The sequence below is a fragment of the Oncorhynchus keta genome, chromosome 19 (genome assembly GCF_023373465.1).
Source record: "Oncorhynchus keta strain PuntledgeMale-10-30-2019 chromosome 19, Oket_V2, whole genome shotgun sequence".
NCBI classification, from domain to species: Eukaryota; Metazoa; Chordata; class Actinopteri; order Salmoniformes; family Salmonidae; genus Oncorhynchus; species Oncorhynchus keta.
Genome location: NC_068439.1, coordinates 3766974 through 3786083, shown reverse-complemented (window position 1 = coordinate 3786083; position 19110 = coordinate 3766974). Strand labels below are relative to the sequence as shown.

The 19110-nt window shown below is 44.9% G+C and overlaps 1 protein-coding gene and 1 long non-coding RNA gene across 2 annotated transcripts in view; both read left to right on the top strand.

Moving 5' to 3' along the window:
* LOC118378371 (CUB and sushi domain-containing protein 1-like) overlaps nt 1–19110 on the top strand; it is a 926375-nt gene that overhangs the window by 726282 nt on the left and 180983 nt on the right. Inside the window, 1 exon segment of the mRNA XM_052471760.1 lies at nt 5597–5785. Within this exon segment, the coding sequence (XP_052327720.1) occupies nt 5597–5785 (189 nt within the window).
* LOC127909131 (uncharacterized) lies at nt 462–1485 on the top strand. Its single transcript, XR_008069834.1, has 3 exons — nt 462–516; nt 923–1296; nt 1399–1485. It is a non-coding gene; the product is annotated as an uncharacterized LOC127909131 (long non-coding RNA).

Here is a 19110-nt window from a genome sequence, read left to right as displayed (position 1 = left end):
CTGCATTACGGTGGATGAGTTATCGCCGTATCAATATTTAAAGAGCTCCCTCTGTTACGTATCAACACTCCTCAGGCAGATTGACTAATCACCCCTCCATCGTCCTCCCTCTCTCACCACAGTCCTCCCTGCATCGGTACTGCCATCCCTCCCTCCCTCTCTCACCACAGTCCTCCCTGCATCTGTACTGCCATCCCTCCCTCCCTCTCTCACCACAGTCCTCCCTGCATCTGTACTGCCATCCCTCCCTCCCTCTCTCACCACAGTCCTCCCTGCATCGGTACTGCCATCCCTCCCTCCCTCTCTCACCACAGTCCTCCCTGCATCGGTACTGCCATCCCTCCCTCCCTCTCTCACCACAGTCCTCCTTGCATCGGTACCGCCATCCCTCCCTCCCTCTCTCACCACAGTCCTCCTTGCATCTCCTCTCAGGTTGGTTGAGTTAGTGGCAGACAGCATTAGTGGCAGACAGCAGCTATCAGGTTGGTTGAGTTAGTGGCAGACAGCAGCTATCAGGTTGGTTGAGTTAGTGGCAGACAGCATTAGTGGCAGACAGTAGCTATCAGGTTGGCTGAGTTAGTGGCAGACAGTAGCTCTCAGGTTGGTTGAGTTAGTGGCAGACAGCATTAGTAGCAGACAGTAGCTATCAGGTTGGTTGAGTTAGTGGCAGACAGCAACTATCAGGTTGGTTGAGTTAGTGGCAGACAGCAGCTATCAGGTTGGTTGAGTTAGTGGCAGACAGTAGCTCTCAGGTTGGTTGAGTTATTGGCAGACAGTAGCTCTCAGGTTGGTTGAGTTATTGGCAGACAGCAGCTATCAGGTTGGTTGAGTTATTGGCAGACAGTAGCTATCAGGTTGGCTGAGTTAGTGGCAGACAGTAGCTATCAGGTTGGCTGAGTTAGTGGCAGACAGCAGCTATCAGGTTGGTTGAGTTAGTGGCAGACAGCAGCTATCAGGTTGGTTGAGTTAGTGGCAGACAGCAGCTATCAGGTTGGTTGAGTTAGTGGCAGACAGCAGCTATCAGGTTGGTTGAGTTAGTGGCAGACAGCAGCTATCAGGTTGGTTGAGTTAGTGGCAGACAGCAGCTATCAGGTTGGTTGAGTTAGTGGCAGACAGCAGCTATCAGGTTGGTTGAGTTAGTGGCAGACAGCAGCTATCAGGTTGGTTGAGTTAGTGGCAGACAGCAGCTATCAGGTTGGTTGAGTTAGTGGCAGACAGCAGCTATCAGGTTGGTTGAGTTAGTGGCAGACAGCAGCTATCAGGTTGGTTGAGTTAGTGGCAGACAGCAGCTATCAGGTTGGTTGAGTTAGTGGCAGACAGTAGCTCTCAGGTTGGTTGAGTTAGTGGCAGACAGCAGCTATCAGGTTGGCTGAGTTAGTGGCAGACAGCAGCTATCAGGTTGGTTGAGTTAGTGGCAGACAGCAGCTATCAGGTTGGTTGAGTTAGTGGCAGACAGCAGCTATCAGGTTGGTTGAGTTAGTGGCAGACAGTAGCTATCAGGTTGGTTGAGTTAGTGGCAGACAGCAGCTCTCAGGTTGGCTGAGTTAGTGGCAGACAGTAGCTATCAGGTTGGTTGAGTTAGTGGCAGACAGCAGCTATCAGGTTGGTTGGCTTCATCAATATGGAGTTGCCTTCTGTAAGGAACCTCAGTGGGAACCAGACAGATGGCGAGAACAGATTCTACGTTTTGTTTCCTTTATCAATCCATCTTTGATCTCCATGGCCCTTTGTCATCTCCTCCATCACCAGCTGTAGGAACACACCTGCTCCCTCGCTCCCTCGCTCCCTCGCTCCCTCGCTCCCTCGTTCCCTCGCTCCCTCGTTCCCTCGCTCCCTCGCTCCCTCGCTCCCTCGCTCCCTCGCTCCCTCGTTCCCTCGCTCCCTCGTTCCCTCGCTCCCTCGTTCCCTCGTTCCCTCGCTCCCTCGCTCCCTCGTTCCCTCGCTCCCTCGTTCCCTCGCTCCCTCGTTCCCTCGTTCCCTCGCTCCCTCGCTTCCTCGTTCCCTCGCTCCCTCGTTCCCTCGCTCCCTCGTTCCCTCGCTCCCTCGCTCCCTCACTCCCTCGCTCCCTCGTTCCCTCGCTCCCTAGAGCACCATGTAGGGAATACGGTGCTATTTGGGATGCACCGTAGAGCACCATGTAGGGAATAGGGTGCTATTTGGGATGCACCCTAGAGCACCATGTAGGGAATAGGGTGCTATTTGGGATGCACCCTAGAGCACCATGTAGGGAATAGGGTGCTATTTGGGATGCACACTAGAGCACCATGTAGGGAATAGGGTGCTATTTGGGATGCACCCTAGAGCACCATGTAGGGAATACGGTGCTATTTGGGATGCACCCTAGAGCACCATGTAGGGAATAGGGTGCTATTTGGGATGCACCCTAGAGCACCATGTAGGGAATAGGGTGCTATTTGGGATGCACCCTAGAGCACCATGTAGGGAATAGGGTGCTATTTGGGATGCACACTAGAGCACCATGTAGGGAATAGGGTGCTATTTGGGATGCACCCTAGAGCACCATGTAGGGAATACGGTGCTATTTGGGATGCACCCTAGAGCACCATGTAGGGAATAGGGTGCTATTTGGGATGCACCCTAGAGCACCATGTAGGGAATAGGGTGCTATTTGGGATTGCAACCCTGGGGCAGAGCCAAAATCACAATGCACTGTCCCCATTATGGGGTTCCCTTATCTAGCACCTATTGAATATGATCTGGTGTTTTACAGTGGTAAATCCCCATTATGGGGTTCCCTTATCTAACACCTATTCCCCACCAATACAACAAAACACGTTTTAAAATGTTCTGCCTCTGTGAAACAATTGGTTTGAGAGAGAGCTACAGAGGCCCATAAAACTGCTTATACAATCACTCGGTTAACAACGAACGGCCATAACTTTTTTACACCGGAGGGGAATGTGAATTGTCTGTTCGTTATACAATCACTCGGTTAACAACCAACGGCCATAACTTTTTTACACCGGAGGGGAATGTGAATTGTCTGTTCGTTGCGTTGGATGGAATACAGCGTTTCGGGTCCAGAATTAGCATTTTTATGGAGATATTTATAGCAATATAGTCATTGAGATTAACCGTAATGAATGATACACTTGTCTGTGTTCGCGGTCCACTTCCTCGCTAATCTCCCCGGAGCTCAATGCCACACCTTAACATTCCATTTTCCTCTGACGTAGCTTCTCTACTGCTGTGTGTGTGTGTGTGTGTGTGTGTGTGTGTGTGTGTGTGTGTGTGTGTGTGTGTGTGTGTCTGTGTCTGTGTGTGTGTCTGTGTCTGTGTCTGTGTGTGTGTGTGTGTGTGTGTGTGTGTGTGTGTGTGTGTGTGTGTGTGTGTGTGTGTGTGTGTGTGTCTGTGTCTGTGTCTGTGTGTGTGTGTGTGTGTGTCTGTGTCTGTGTCTGTGTCTGTGTCTGTGTCTGTGTCTGTGTCTGTGTCTGTGTCTGTGTCTGTGTCTGTGTCTGTGTCTGTGTCTGTGTCTGTGTCTGTGTCTGTGTCTGTGTCTGTGTCTGTGTCTGTGTCTGTGTCTGTGTCTGTGTGTGTGTGTGTGTGTGTGTGTGTGTGTGTGTGTGTGTGTGTGTGTGTGTGTGTGTGCGTGTGTGTGTGTGTGCGTGTGTGCGTGCGTGTGCCTGTGCCTGTGCCTGTGCCTGTGCCTGTGCCTGTGTGTGTGTCCAGCAGTCTATATTTCAGATCCCCATTTAGTCCGAGAGAAACCCAACCCCAGACGTGTTGCATCACTCAGAATGGGATTGTTACATTTGTATATTTAGCTGGCTACCAAAAACCAATATAGGATGTTTTTATATTGTGTATTTAGACATGTTATGATCTCTGGCCTCAGTCTAGCATCCATTTCTGTTTTGCAGCACACCGAGATGTCTTTGTGTCTCTCTCTCTCTCTCCCTTATTTTGTTGTTTTTGAAAACACATCTAATTTAGATAGTCCAGTTTTTCCATCTGTAGGTTCTCTACAGATAGTTATACATCTGTTGCTAAGTTTGGGCAAAGGAATATTTCTCAGTTAGAATACTGTTTAAATGCTCAGCTGGAATACTGTTTAAAGGCTCAGCTCTGCTCACTGTCGTTGTACAGTATAATATCACAGTATATTATCTCTGTCGTTGTACAGTATATTATCACTGTCGTTATACAATTTACTATCACTGTTGTTGAACAGTATGTTATCTCTGTCGTTGTACAGTATATTATCACTGTCGTTATAAAATTTACTATCACTGTTGTTGAACAGTATGTTATCTCTGTTGTTGTACAGTATATTATCTCTGTCGTTGTACAGTATATTATCACTGTTGTTGAACAGTATATTATCACTGTATATTATCGCTGTCGTTTTACAGTATATTATCACTGTTGTTGTGCAGTATATTATCTCTGTCGTTGAACAGTATGTTATCACTGTATATTATCACTGTCGTTGTACAGTATATTATCACTGTTGTTGTACAGTATATTATCACTGTCGTTGTACAGTATATTATCACTGTCGTTGTACAGTATATTATCACAGTATATTATAACTGTCGTTGTACAGTATATTATCTCTGTCGTTGTACAGTATATTATCTCTGTCGTTGTACAGTATATTATAACTGTCGTTGTACAGTATATTATCACTGTCGTTGTACAGTATATTATCACAGTATATTATCTCTGTCGTTGTACAGTATATTATAACTGTCGTTGTACAGTATATTATAACTGTCGTTGTACAGTATATTATCTCTGTCGTTGTACAGTATATTATAACTGTCGTTGTACAGTATATTATCACTGTCGTTGTACAGTATATTATCACAGTATATTATCTCTGTCGTTGTACAGTATATTATCTCTGTCGTTGTACAGTATATTATCTCTGTCGTTGTACAGTATATTATAACTGTCGTTGTACAGTATATTATCTCTGTCGTTGTACAGTATATTATCTCTGTCGTTGTACAGTATATTATAACTGTCGTTGTACAGTATATTATCTCTGTCGTTGTACAGTATATTATAACTGTCGTTGTACAGTATATTATCTCTGTCGTTGTACAGTATATTATAACTGTCGTTGTACAGTATATTATCACTGTCGTTGTACAGTATATTATCACAGTATATTATCTCTGTCGTTGTACAGTATATTATCTCTGTCGTTGTACAGTATATTATCTCTGTCGTTGTACAGTATATTATAACTGTCGTTGTACAGTATATTATCTCTGTCGTTGTACAGTATATTATCACTGTTTTCGACCAACTATTGTTTCTTGTTTTTTCACAATATCATATGCCACCCCCCCCTAACAACCTTCTCTCTTTGCCACCCCCCTAACAACCTTCTCTCTTTGCCACCCCCCCCCTAACAACCTTCTCTTATATTAACAATATTTTCACCAACTTTTGAAACTTATCAGACTTTTCAGACATTTAAACATAATAGTTGTTACTTTGTTTATTCCCAGCAGCGTATTGCAGCCCAGCTAGCAAACTGTGGAAACTTTTCAGATTTAGTCCAAATATTTCAATGTTGTTGCTTTTGTGTTTTCATTAAATGCGGTTGTTTGTTTATCCACAGCGGCATACTGCAGCCCACCTAGCAACCCTCTCAATGGAACAGTCCACAGTCAGACAGGCACCAAGCTAGGCAGTACCCTGCGCTTCAGCTGTGACCAGGGCTTTCGTCTGATTGGCCAAAGCAGTGCCACCTGCACCCGCACCCCCCAGGGGATTTATATATGGAACGCCCCCGTACCGCTCTGCCAAGGTAAGGATATGAACCACAGTGAATCTACATACAGTATGGAACGCCCCCGTACCGCTCTGCCAAGGTAAGGATGTGAACCACAGTGAATCTACATACAGTATGGAACGCCCCCGTACCGCTCTGCCAAGGTAAGGATATGAACCACAGTGAATCTACATACAGTATGGAACGCCCCCGTACCGCTCTGCCAAGGTAAGGATATGAACCACAGTGAATCTACATACAGTATGGAACGCCCCCGTACCGCTCTGCCAAGGTAAGGATATGAACCACAGTGAATCTACATACAGTATGGAACGCCCCCGTACCGCTCTGACATACAGTGGGGAGAACACGTATTTGATACACTGCTGATTTAGCAGGTTTTCCTACTTACAAAGCATGTAGAGGTCTGTAATGTTTATCATAGGTACACTTCAACTGTGAGAGACGGAATCTAAAACAAAAATCCAGAAAATCCGATTGTATGATTTTTTAAGTAATTAATTTGTTGCATCCTGTTTCCATTGATCATCCTTGAGATGTTTCTACAACTTGATTGGAGTCCACCTGTGGTAAATTCAATTGATTGGACACAATCTGGAAAGGCTCACACCTGTCTATATAACACACCTGTCTATATAACACACATGTCTATAAAAGGTCCCACAGTTGACAGTGCATGATAGAGCAAAAACCAAGCCATGAGGTCGAAGGAATTGTCCGTAGAGCTCCGAGACAGGATTGTGTCGAGGCACAGATTTGGGAAAAGGTACCAAAAAATGTAATTGAAGGTCCCCAAGAACACAGTTGCCTCCATCATTCTTAAATGGAAGAAGTTTGGAACCACCAAAACTCTTCTTAGAGCTGGCCACCCGGCCAAATAGAGCAATCGGGGGAGAAAGGCCTTGGTCGGGGAGATGACCAAGTACCCGATGGTCACTCTGACAGAGGTCTAGAGTTCCTCCTTTGAGATGGGAGAACCTTCCAGAAGGACAACCATTTATGCAGCACTCCACAAATCAGGCCTTTATGGTAGAGAGTAGCCAGACTGAAGCCACTCCTCAGTAAAAGACACATGACAGCCCACTTGGAGTTTTACAAAAGACACCTAAAGGACTCTCAGACCATGAGAAACAAGATTCTCTGGTCTGATGAAACCAAGATTGAAGTATTTGGTCTGAATGCCAAGCGTCACGTTTGGAGGAAACCTGGCACCATCCCTACAGTGAAGCATGGTGGTGGCAGCATCATGCCGTTGGGATGTTTTTCAGCGGCAGGATTGAGGGATGGTATCAAGGGAAAGATGAACGGAGCAAAGTATAGAGAGATCCTTGAGGAAAACCTGCTCAAGAGCGCTCAGGACTTCAGACTGGGGGCGAAGGTTCACCCTCCAACAGGACAACGACCCTAAGCACACAGCCAAGGCAACACAGGAGTGGCTTCAGGAAAAGTCTCTGAATGTCCTTGAGTGGCCGCGACACAGCCCAGACTTGAACCCAATTGAATATCTCTGGAGAGACCTGAAAATAGCTGTGCAGCGACACTCCCCATCCAACCTGACAAGAGCTTGAGAGGATGTGCAGAGAAGAATGGGAAAACAGGTGTCAAGCTTGTAGCGTCATACACAATAAGACTCAAGGCTGTAATCGCTGCCAAAGGTCCTTCAACAAAGTACAGAGTAAAGGGTCTCAATACTTATGTAAATGTAAAATATTTTCTTTATATTATTTGCAAAAATTTCTATAAACCTGTTTTTCCTTTGTCAATTTTGGGGTATTGTGTGTAGATTGTTGAGGAAACAAAACCATTTGATACATTTTATAATAAGTCTGTAAAGGAAAAAATTGTGGAAAAAGTCAGGAGGTCTGAATGCACTGTATGTACATAAATAATATTTAATGAATTCAACTATTTCGATGGAAGTGATGGTCTACTCTGTTTCTTTGAGGCTTCTGTGCCTGCAAGTTTTTTACCTCTACCACTTAGCACCTCTTGTGACGAGCAAACCCGTATCCGGGAGCGTAATCATCGCCTCAAAAGCATTAGCATAACTCAACGGACATAAATACCCCTAGAAACGTTTCCTATTCATGAAAATCGTAAATGAAATGAAATAAATATATTCAAACACAAGCTTAGCCTTTTGTTAACAACACTGTCATCTCAGATTTTCTAAATATGCGTTACAGCCAACGCTAGACAAGCATTTGTGTAAGTTTATCATGGCATAATGCTATGCTAGGCTCTGCTGGCAGCAGGCAACATTTTCACGAAAATAAGAAAAGCAACCAAATTAAATCATTTACCTTTGAAGAACTTCGGATGCTTTCACTCAGGAGACTCCCAGTTAGATAGCAAATGTTCCTTTTTTTCCCAAAATAATGTTTTTTGTATGTGAAAAAGCTCCCGTTTCTCCATCATGCTTGGCTGAGAAATCAACCGGAAACTTTTTTTTTTGTTCAAAATTTGCTCCATAATATCGACAGAAACACGGCAAACATTGTTTAGGATCCATCCTCAAGGTGTTTTTAACATATATATTTGATAATATATGCGTCGAGGCAATTGGTTTCTCATAAGAAGCGATTGGAAAAATGGCTACCTCAGTATTTTACGCAAGATTTTCTCCGGGAGACACCATGTGACCACTCGCTAAATATGGTCCCTTACAGCTATTGTCCAATGGAAATGCCTAAAAAGACGTCACAATGCTGTAGACACCTTGGGGAATACGTGGAAAACGTAAGCTCATTCGTAGCTCATTCACAGCCATATAAGGAGTCATTGGCATGAGGCGGTTTCAAAAAATGCGGCACTTCCTGGTTGGATTTTTATCTGGGTTTCACCTGTAACATCAGTTCTGTGGCACTCACAGACAATATCTTTGCAGTTTTGGAAACGTTAGAGTGTCTTCTTTCCAAAGCTGTTAATGATATGCATAGTCAAGCATCTTTTCGTGACAAAATATCTTGTTTAAAACGGGAACGTTTTTCATCCAAAAATGAAATACTGCCCCCAGAGTTTCAAGAGATTTTAATTGGCCAAAATTGGTCAAACTCAGTGGCTGATTCAAAGGAAGAAATGGAAGCCACTTCAACACAGCTGACATTAGAGGACATTAGGACAGGGATTCAGACATAAACTGCTGCCTAGACATTAGGGATTCAGACATAAACTCAGCACAGCTGACATTAGGACAGGGTTAGGGCCATTCCTCACAGAAATGTCTGGGAACTTGCAGGTGCCTTGGTGGAAGAGTGGGGTAACATGTCACAGTAAGAACTGGCAAATCTGGTGCAGTCCATGAGGAGGATATGCACTGTAGTACTTAATGCAGCTGGTGGCCACACCAGATACTGACTGTTACTTTTGATTTTGACCCCCTCTTTGTTCAGGGACACATTATTCCATTTCTGTTAGTCACATGTCTGTGGAACTTGTTCGGGATGAGATCCGTAATCATCTGCGCAGCGGTACGAAAGCCAAAACACCGAGCGCAGGGTCTCACACGCACCAGCCGACAATAATAACAACAATGATCAGGCAAGACAATGGTGAACCAAGGGCACACTTACACAGTTACTAATCACTGGGAATAGGTGTAATTATAGGTGCAGCTGTGCTTAATGAAAGTTCCGGAGGGTTCGGTGATAGTTGCGTAACTCTGCAGGTGTGGGTAAATTTAATTCATAATTTTTTTTCCCCCAGTACATTCATCTTAAGCCATCCGCAAAACACCAGTCTCAACGTCAACAGTGAAGAGGCGACTCCGGGATGTTATCCTTCTAAGCAGAGTTGCAAAGAAAAAGCCATATATCCAGTTTGTAGCGTGGTTCGTTCTGCGTTGTATACTTTCAATGAAGACGCTGCCACAACTGGAGGTCTGCTAGTTGAATTATTTTTTTATTTTAACTGCACACGAAGAGACAACACACATTATGGATTAGGGGTTGTAACGAGTCAATGAGCAGGGGTACGAGGTCATTGAGGTAGGGGTTATAACGAGTCAATGATCAGGGGTACGAGGTAATTGAGGTAGGGGTTATAACGAGTCAATGATCAGGGGTACGAGGTAATTGAGGTAGGGGTTATAACGAGTCAATGAGCAGGGGTACGAGGTCATTGAGGTAGGGGTTGTAACGAGTCAATGAGCAGGGGTACGAGGTCATTGAGGTAGGGGTTGTAACGAGTCAATGAGCAGGGGTACGAGGTCATTGAGGTAGGGGTTGTAACGGGGTTATAACGGGGTTGTAACGGGTTATAATGGGGGTTGTAATGGGGTTATAACGGGGGTTGTAACAGGGTTGTAACGGGGTTGTAATGGGGTTATAACGGGGGTTGTAACGGGGTTATAACGGGGTTGTAATGGGGTTATAACGGGGGTTGTAACGGGGTTGTAACGGGGTTGTAATGGGGTTATAACAGGGGTTATAACGGGGTTGTAACAGGGGTTATAACGGGGTTGTAACGGGGTTATAACGGGGGTTATAACGGGGGTTGTAATGGGGTTATAACGGGGTTGTAACGGGGTTGTAATGGGGTTATAACGGGGTTGTAACGAGTGCGCTGAAAGTCAGGAAGAAAGTTCAGGGAGTGTTTAAATTTTTTTAAATATAAACAATGAACACGAAACACAAACAACACACCGACATGAAAACAGAGTCAATAACACCTGAGGAAAGAACCAAGAGGAGGGACAGATATAGGGACGATAATCAAGGAGGGGATGGAATCCAGGTGAGTGACAGATATAGAGAAGATAATCAAGGAGGGGATGGAGTCCAGGTGAGGGACAGATAAAGAGAAGATAATCAAGGAGGGGATGGAGTCCAGGTGAGGGACAGATATAGAGAAGATAATCAAGGAGCGGATGGAGTCCAGGTGAGTGACAGATATAGAGAAGATAATCAAGGAGGGGATGGAGTCCAGGTGAGGGACAGATATGGGGAAGATAATCAAGGAGGTGATGGAGTCCAGATGAGTGACAGATATAGAGAAGATAATCAAGGAGGTGATGGAGTCCAGGTGAGGGACAGATATAGAGAAGATAATCAAGGAGGTGATGGAGTCCAGGTGAGTGACAGATATAGAGAAGATAATCAAGGAGGTGATGGAGTCCAGGTGAGTGACAGATATAGAGAAGATAATCAAGGAGGTGATGGAGTCCAGGTGAGGGACAGATATAGAGAAGATAATCAAGGAGGTGATGGAGTCCAGGTGAGTGACAGATATAGAGAAGATAATCAAGGAGGTGATGGAGTCCAGGTGAGTGTCATGAGGTGCAGGTGCGCGAGACGATTGGTGACAGGTGTGCGGGATAACCAGCAGCCTGATAACCTGGAGGTCAGAGAGGGAGTATACATGACAGGGGTAAAGTGACTCGTCAACAGGATAGATTATAAACGGTAGCAGCAGCGCATGTAATGAGTCGAAAGAGTTAGAGGTGACAAGGGTCAAACCAGATAGTTTAACAAAAAGCTAGCCAGACTATCTCAGATTGAGATCAACTCTATTATCCCACCATTGGGAAATTCATTTGGTCATGTGCCTAATAAGACAGTACGCAAAAAATGAAAACACAGAAACGACACAATATAATTAACTGGAAGTGCTTTAGCTACACATTGAAAGTGAATGTGCAGTATGCTGTATATTGGAGGGATCATCAGACTATCCATTCTACAGCCTAATGGCTGATGGTATAAAACTGTCCCAATATAATAATATAATAATAAAACCTGTTGTCATTTTCTTTTGAAGAAGTCTTCCCTTTTGCCCGGCCGCTGCTGTGACTCAGTTTTCATCCTGTAAAGATATAGAAGGATGCTTCAAAAGAAAAGGATGTACGAAACGACGGTGTACAGTACTTCCCTCCGTCTTAGTCGAGCGCTGAAGCTTGATTTGGTGTTGCACTCGCATGTTCACAAACACGCATTTCAGAGGAAAGGACAACACGCTCTGCAGGAAGGATTTATAGAACATTTGTAAGATATTGAGGTTGAAACAAAACAAAAAAAAACACTCTCTGCTGCAACTTCCAGGTCATCGGCGCTGGCCGTCGTCAGGGCCGTCGTCAGGGCCGTCGTCAGGGCCGTCGTCAGGGCCGTCGTCAGGGCCGTCGTCAGGGCCGTCGTCAGGGCCGTCGTCAGGGCCGTCGTCAGGGCCGTCGTCAGGGCCGTCGTCAGGGCCGTCGTCAGGGCCGTCGTCAGGGCCGTCGTCAGGGCCGTCGTCAGGGCCGCCCAGTCAGTGGATTCAAAACAGTCCTGGTGGTCTTCTGTCTCTTCAGGAGTATTAACATATTGCTGATATGATGGTAAATGTTCAGGTAGATTGCACATGTTACAGTCTCCCATGATCAGCTGTTTATGCTTCAGGTGACTCTGTTTTTCCGCCTGGGATACAAGGTCATGAATCAAGTCGGCAGCTATTCGGGTGTGAATGGAGGGGGCTATGTAGACAATAAATAGTCAACCTGATTTATTTCCCATGGCAGGTTGTACGGCCGTAAGGTTTAGAGCAAGAAGTTCAATATCTTTAGTACAGACCTTGTGCTTAATTTTAATGTGGGCAGGATTGCAATATTTCTCGTTGATTAATGCACAAATTCCACCGTCTTTTCTCTTACCAGAGTTGATGTTTCGGTCCATTCTAACGATTGTGTAGCCCTCCAGCTACACAGCGGAGGAGGGATCCTGTTCCGTAAGCTCAGGTCTCAGGTCTCGGGTCTCAGGTCTCAGGTCTCAGGTCTCTGGTCTCTGGTCTCAGGTCTCAGGTCTCAGGTCCCAGGTCTCAGGTCTCAGGTCTCAGGTGCCAGGTCTCAGGTCTCAGGTCCCAGGTCTCAGGTCTCAGGTCTCAGGTCCCAGGTCTCAGGTCTCAGGTCTCAAGTCTCAGGTCTCAGGTCTCAGGTCCCAGGTCTCAGGTCTCAGGTCTCAGGTCTCAGGTCTCAGGTCTCAGGTCTCAGGTCTCAGGTCCCAGGTCTCAGGTCTCAGGTCTCAGGTCCCAGGTCTCAGGTCTCAGGTGCCAGGTCTCAGGTCTCAGGTGCCAGGTCTCAGGTCCCAGGTCCCAGGTCTCAGGTCTCAGGTCTCAGGTCTCAGGTCTCAGGTCTCAGGTCTCAGGTCTCAGGTCTCAGGTCTCAGGTCCCAGGTCTCAGGTCCAGGTCCCAGGTCTCAGGTCCCAGGTCTCAGGTCTCAGGTCCCAGGTCCCAGGTCTCAGGTCTCAGGTCTCAGGTCCCAGGTCCCAGGTCTCAGGTCCCAGGTCTCAGGTCCCAGGTCTCAGGTCCCAGGTCTCAGGTCTCAGGTCTCAGGTCTCAGGTCTCAGGTCCCAGGTCTCAGGTCTCAGGTCCCAGGTCTCAGGTCCCAGGTCTCAGGTCTCAGGTCTCAGGTCTCAGGTCTCAGGTCTCAGGTCTCAGGTCCCAGGTCCCAGGTCCCAGGTCCCAGGTCTCAGGTCTCAGGTCTCAAGTCTCAGGTCCCAGGTTCCAGAACACAGACAGATCAGATCAGTTCAGGGTACAAGCCCGTAACTCCTCAGTCTAAATCCTTTCTACATGTCCATACATAATAGATGGAAGAGGTTTTCTGAAGGGCTGTTTAAAAAAAACAAATCCTCCTCTTCTGCCGGGCTTCCTTGGTTTTAGATGCCTTTTATTGGGAACATGTTGTATTGATGGGGGTGTTCCAGGGTAGACGTGCAGAAAAGGGAGATTCTCAGGACATCCCAGGTCTCATGATATCTCAGGTTGTGGTCTCAGGTCCCATTCAGGTCTCAGGTCTTGTTCTGGTCTAACAGTCAAAGTACAGCTATTTGCCTCATTATTATTATTCTTATAATAGGTGCCAGGTTTATAATTTGTTCCCAGACTTCAGGTTCAGGTAAAAAATATTTTAAAAAATCTACAGTTGAATATGGTTGTTATTAGGTCCAGGTCCAGGTCTAATGGTTCATAATTATCCCAGATAGAAAAAGGAGACAGGAAAGTCAGGTCTAGGTCTATAATTAAGACGTTTTAAAGTTAAAAGTCTGTACAGGTCTAATGACTCATTTCAGGTCTCAGGTCCCAGGATCATAAGGTAAATTAGGTCTAAAACATGTGTCCTTTTTATATTTCCCATCTCATAACATATCACTAATTTCCCAGCCCTTATCAATAGCTCTGGTCAATAGCCCTTATCAATAGCTCTGATCAATAGCTCCCTGGTCAATAGCTCTGATCAATAGCCCTTATCAATAGTCTCAGGTCAATAGGTCTGATCAATAGTCCCTGATCAATAGCTCTGATCAATAGTCCCTTATCAATAGCTCTGATCAATAGTCCCAGGTCCAATAGCTCTGATCAATAGCCCTTATCCCATAGCTCTGATCAAGGTCCCTGGTCTAGCTGTGATCAATAGCCCTTATCAATAGCTCTGATCAATAGCCCTTATCAATAGCTCTGATCAAGCCTGATCAATAGCCCTTATTAATAGCTCTGATCAATAGCTCTGATCAATAGTTTAAAAAACAAATCCTCCTCTGATCAATAGCTCTGATCAATAGCCCTTGGTTTCAATAGCTCTGATCATAGCTCTGATCGATAGCTCTGATCAATAGCCCTTATCAATAGCTCTGATCAATAGCTCTGGTCATCCCTATCGATAGCTCTGATGATATCTCTGATCGATAGCTCTGATGATAGCCCATTATCAATAGCTCTGATCAAAGCTAACTGATCAATAGCTATTTTATCAATAGCTCTGATCATTATTCTGATCAATATTATTTTATCAATTAGCTCTGATCAATAGCTCTTATCAATAGCTTGAAAAATATTCTTTTAAATGCTACAGTTCAATAGCCCTTATCAATAGCTCTGTCCATAGCTCTGATCAATAGCCCTTATAATTAGCTCTGATAGAAAAAGCTCTGAGAAAGCTCTGATCGATAGCCCTTATCAATAGCTCTGATCAAAAGCTCTGATCAATAGCCCTTATCAATAGCTCTGATCAATAGCTCTGATCGATAGCTCTGATCGATAGCATTTATCAATAGCTCTGATCAATACCTCTGATCGATAGCTCTGATCAATAGCTTGCCTCCAGCTCTGATCATAGGTGATTAGCTCTGAAAACATGTGTCCTTTTTATAGCTCTGATCTCATAACATATCAATAGCTCTGATCAATAGCCCTTATCAATAGCTCTGATCGATAGCCCTTATCAATAGCTCTGATCAATAGCTCTGATCAATAGCTCTGATCAATAGCCCTGATCAATAGCTCTGATCAATAGCCCTTATCAATAGCTCTGATCAATAGCCCTTATCAATAGCTCTGATCAATAGCTCTGATCAATAGCCCTTATCAATAGCTCTGATCAATAGCTCTGATCAATAGCTCTGATCAATAGCCCTTATCAATAGCTCTGATCAATAGCTCTGATCAATAGCTCTGATCGATAGCCCTTATCAATAGCTCTGATCAATAGCTCTGATCGATAGCTCTGATCAATAGCTCTGATCGATAGCTCTGATCAATAGCTCTGATCGATAGCTCTGATCAATAGCCCTTATCAATAGCTCTGATCAATAGCCTTTATCAATAGCTCTGATCAATAGCTCTGATCGATAGCTCAGATCAATAGCTCTGATCAATAGCTCTGATCGATAGCTCTGATCAATAGCCCTTATCAATAGCTCTGATCGATAGCTCTGATCAATAGCCCTTATCAATAGCTCTGATCAATAGCTCTGATCAAGTTGTAAATGACAGTGTATGGAGAATGGTGTTATTTCTATCAAGAAAAATAAAGTAGATGCCCTTTTCCGCTTGGAACCGGCAGGTTGGCTAGGCCTTATTCGTGGTTTCCTCGTGTTTAAAGGTGGTGGAATCCAGGTTAGAATACAACGTATCGGTAGACACACCTTCATTTCATTGAGCTAGATGCTCTTCCCACTAAGAAAACTGACGGGTTCATTAGTTCTTATCAGCAGACACATTTATTCTCTCTCAACCCCAAATGTATAGCAGGTGAATACAAAGGTGTTCTCATGTTTATGTTGAAAGGTCAGAATATTGGTAGAGAGAAGTGCATTTAAAGGAAATTACATTATATTAGCTGGTTGGAATCCCCCCCATGTACAGTGGCAAGAGAAATGATGTGAACCGTTTGGAATGATCTGGATTTCTGCATATATTGGTCACCAAATTTGATCTGATCTTCATCTAAGTCACAACAGTAGACAAACACAGTCTGCTTAAACTAATAACACACAAATTATTGTATTTTTCTTGTTTCTATTGGATACATCATTTAAACATTCAAAAGTGTATATTGGAAAAAGTATGTGAACCCTTAGGCTAATGACTTCTCCAAAAGCTACTTGGAGTCAGGAGTCAACTATCCCGGAGTCCAATCAATGAGACGAGATTAGAGATGTTGGGTAGAGCTGCCCTGCCCAATAAAAAACACTCACAAAATATGAGTTTGCTATTCACAAAAAGCATTGCCTGATGTGAATCATGCCTCGAACAAAAGAGATCTCAGAAGACCCAAGATTAAGAATTGTTGACTTGCATAAAGCTGGAAAGGGTTACAAAAGCCCTGATGTTCATCAGTCCGCGGTAAGACATATTGTCCATAAATGGAGAAAGTTCAGCACTGTTGCTACTCTACCTAGGAGTGGCCGTCCTGCAAAGTTGACTGCTAGCGCACAGCGCATGCTCAATGAGGTTAAGAAGAATCCTAGAGAGTCAGCTAAAGACTTACAGAAATCTCTGGGACATCCTAACATCTCTGTTGACGAGTCTACGATACGTAAAACGCTAAACAAGAATGGTGTTCATGGGAGGGCACCACGGAAGAAGACACCGCTGTCCGAAAAAAAAAAAGCATTCCTGCACATATGAAGTTCGCAAAAGAGCATCTGGAATTTCCACAGCACTACTGGTGAAATATTCTGTGGACAGATTAAACTAAAGTTGAGTTGTTTGGAAGGAAGGAACACACAACACTGTGTGTGGAGAGAAAAAGGCCCAGCACACCAACATCTAAACCTAAATCCCAACTGTAAAGTACGGTGGAGGGAGCATCAAGCTTTGAAGCTGCTTTGCTACAGCTCGCTACCATCGACTGAAAAATGAATTCCAAGGTTTATCAAGACATTTAGCAGGAGAATGTCAGGCTATCTGTCCTCCAATTGAAGCTCAGCAGAAGTTGGGTTTTTGCAACAGGACAATGACCCAAAACACAGAAGTAAACCAATTAGTGGCTTCAAAGGATGAAAATACCCACTCTGGAGTGGCCCAGTCAGAGTCCTGACCTCAACCTGATTGAGATACTGTGACATGACCTCAAGAGAGCAGTTAACACCAGACATCCCAAGAATATTGCTGAACTGAAAAAGTTTTGTGAAGAGGAATGGCCCAAAATTCCTCCTGACTACAGAAAACGTTTGGTTGAGGTTATTGCTGCCAAAGGAGGGTCAACCAGTTATTAAATCCAAGGGTTCAATACTAAATACAATACTTTTCCCACCCTGCACTGTGAATGTTGACACGGTGTGATCAATAAAGACATGTTTGTGTGTTATTAGTTTAAGCAGACTGTGTTTGTCTATTATTGTGACCTAGATGAAGATAATTAAATCCAAAGGGTTCATTAACTTTTTTTGATGGTGGTGTGGGGTCCTCTAATGTATTGATGGTGGTTGGGGGTCCTCTAATGTATTGATGGTGGTGTGGGTGGTGTGGGGTCCTACTAATGTATTGATGGTGGTGTGGGGTCCTCTAATGTATTGACTACCCTGGGGTCCTCTAATGTATTGATGGTGGTGTGGGGTCCTCAGAAGTGACCTAGATGGTGGTTCATTAATTTTTGATGGTGGTGTGGGGTCCTCTAATGTATTGATGGTGGTGTGGGGGTCCTCTAATGTATTGATGGTGGTTTGGGGTCCTCTAATGTATTGATGGTGGTGGGTGGTGGGGTCCTCTAATGTATTGATGGTGGTGTGGGGTCCTCTAATGTATTGATGGTGGTGTGGGGTCCTCTAATGTATTGATGGTGGTGTGGGGTCCTCTAATGTATTGATGGTGGTGTGGGGTCCTCTAATGTATTGATGGTGGTGTGGGGTCCTCTAATGTATTGATGGTGGTGTGGGGTCCTCTAATGTATTGATGGTGGTGTGGGGTCCTCTAATGTGTTGATGGTGGTGTGGGTGGTGTGGGGGTCCTCTAATGTATTGATGGTGGTGTGGGGTCCTCTAATGTATTGATGGTGGTGTGGGGTCCTCTAATGTATTGATGGTGGTGTGGGGTCCTCTAATGTATTGATGGTGGATGGTGGTGTGGGGTCCTCTAATGTATTGATGGTGGTGTGGGGTCCTCTAATGTATTGATGGTGGTGTGGGGTCCTCTAATGTATTGATGGTGGGTGGGGGTCCTCTAATGTATTGATGGTGGTGTGGGGTCCTCTAATGTATTGATGGTGGTGTGGGGTCCTCTAATGTATTGATGGTGGTTTGGGGTCCTCTAATGTATTGATGGTGGTGTGGTGGTGTGGGGTCCTCTAATGTATTGATGGTGGTGTGGGGTCCTCTAATGTATTGATGGTGGTGTGGGGGTCCTCTAATGTATTTGGTGGTGTGGGTGGGTGTGGGGTCCTCTAATGTATTGATGGTGGTGTGGGGTCCTCTAATGTATTGATGGTGGTGTGGGGTCCTCTAATGTATTGATGGTGGTGTGGGGTCCTCTAATGTATTGATGGTGGTGTGGGGTCCTCTAATGTGTTGTGGTGGTGGGGTCCTCTAATGTATTGATGGTGGTGTGGGGTCCTCTAATGTATTGATGGTGGTGTGGGGTCCTCTAATGTATTGATGGTGGTGTGGGTGGTGTGGGGGTCCTCTAATGTATTGATGGTGGTGTGGGGTCCTCTAATGTATTGATGGTGGTGTGGGGTCCTCTAATGTATTGATGGTGGTGTGGGGGTCCTCTAATGTATTGATGGTGGTGTGGGGGTCCTCTAATGTATTGATGGTGGTGTGGGTGGTGTGGGGTCCTCTAATGTATTGATGGTGGTGGTGGGGTCCTCTAATGTATTGATGGTGGTGTGGGGTCCTCTAATGTATTGATGGTGGTGTGGGTGGTGTGGGGTCCTCTAATGTATTGATGGTGGGTGTGGGGTCCTCTAATGTATTGATGGTGGGTGGGGTTCTCTTATGTATTGATGGTGGTGTGGGGGTCCTCTAATGTATTTATGGTGGTGTGGGGGTCCTCTAATGTATTGATGGTGGTGTGGGGTCCTCTAATGTATTGATGGTGGTGTGGGGTCCTCTAATGTATTGATGGTGGTGTGGGGTCCTCTAATGTATTGATG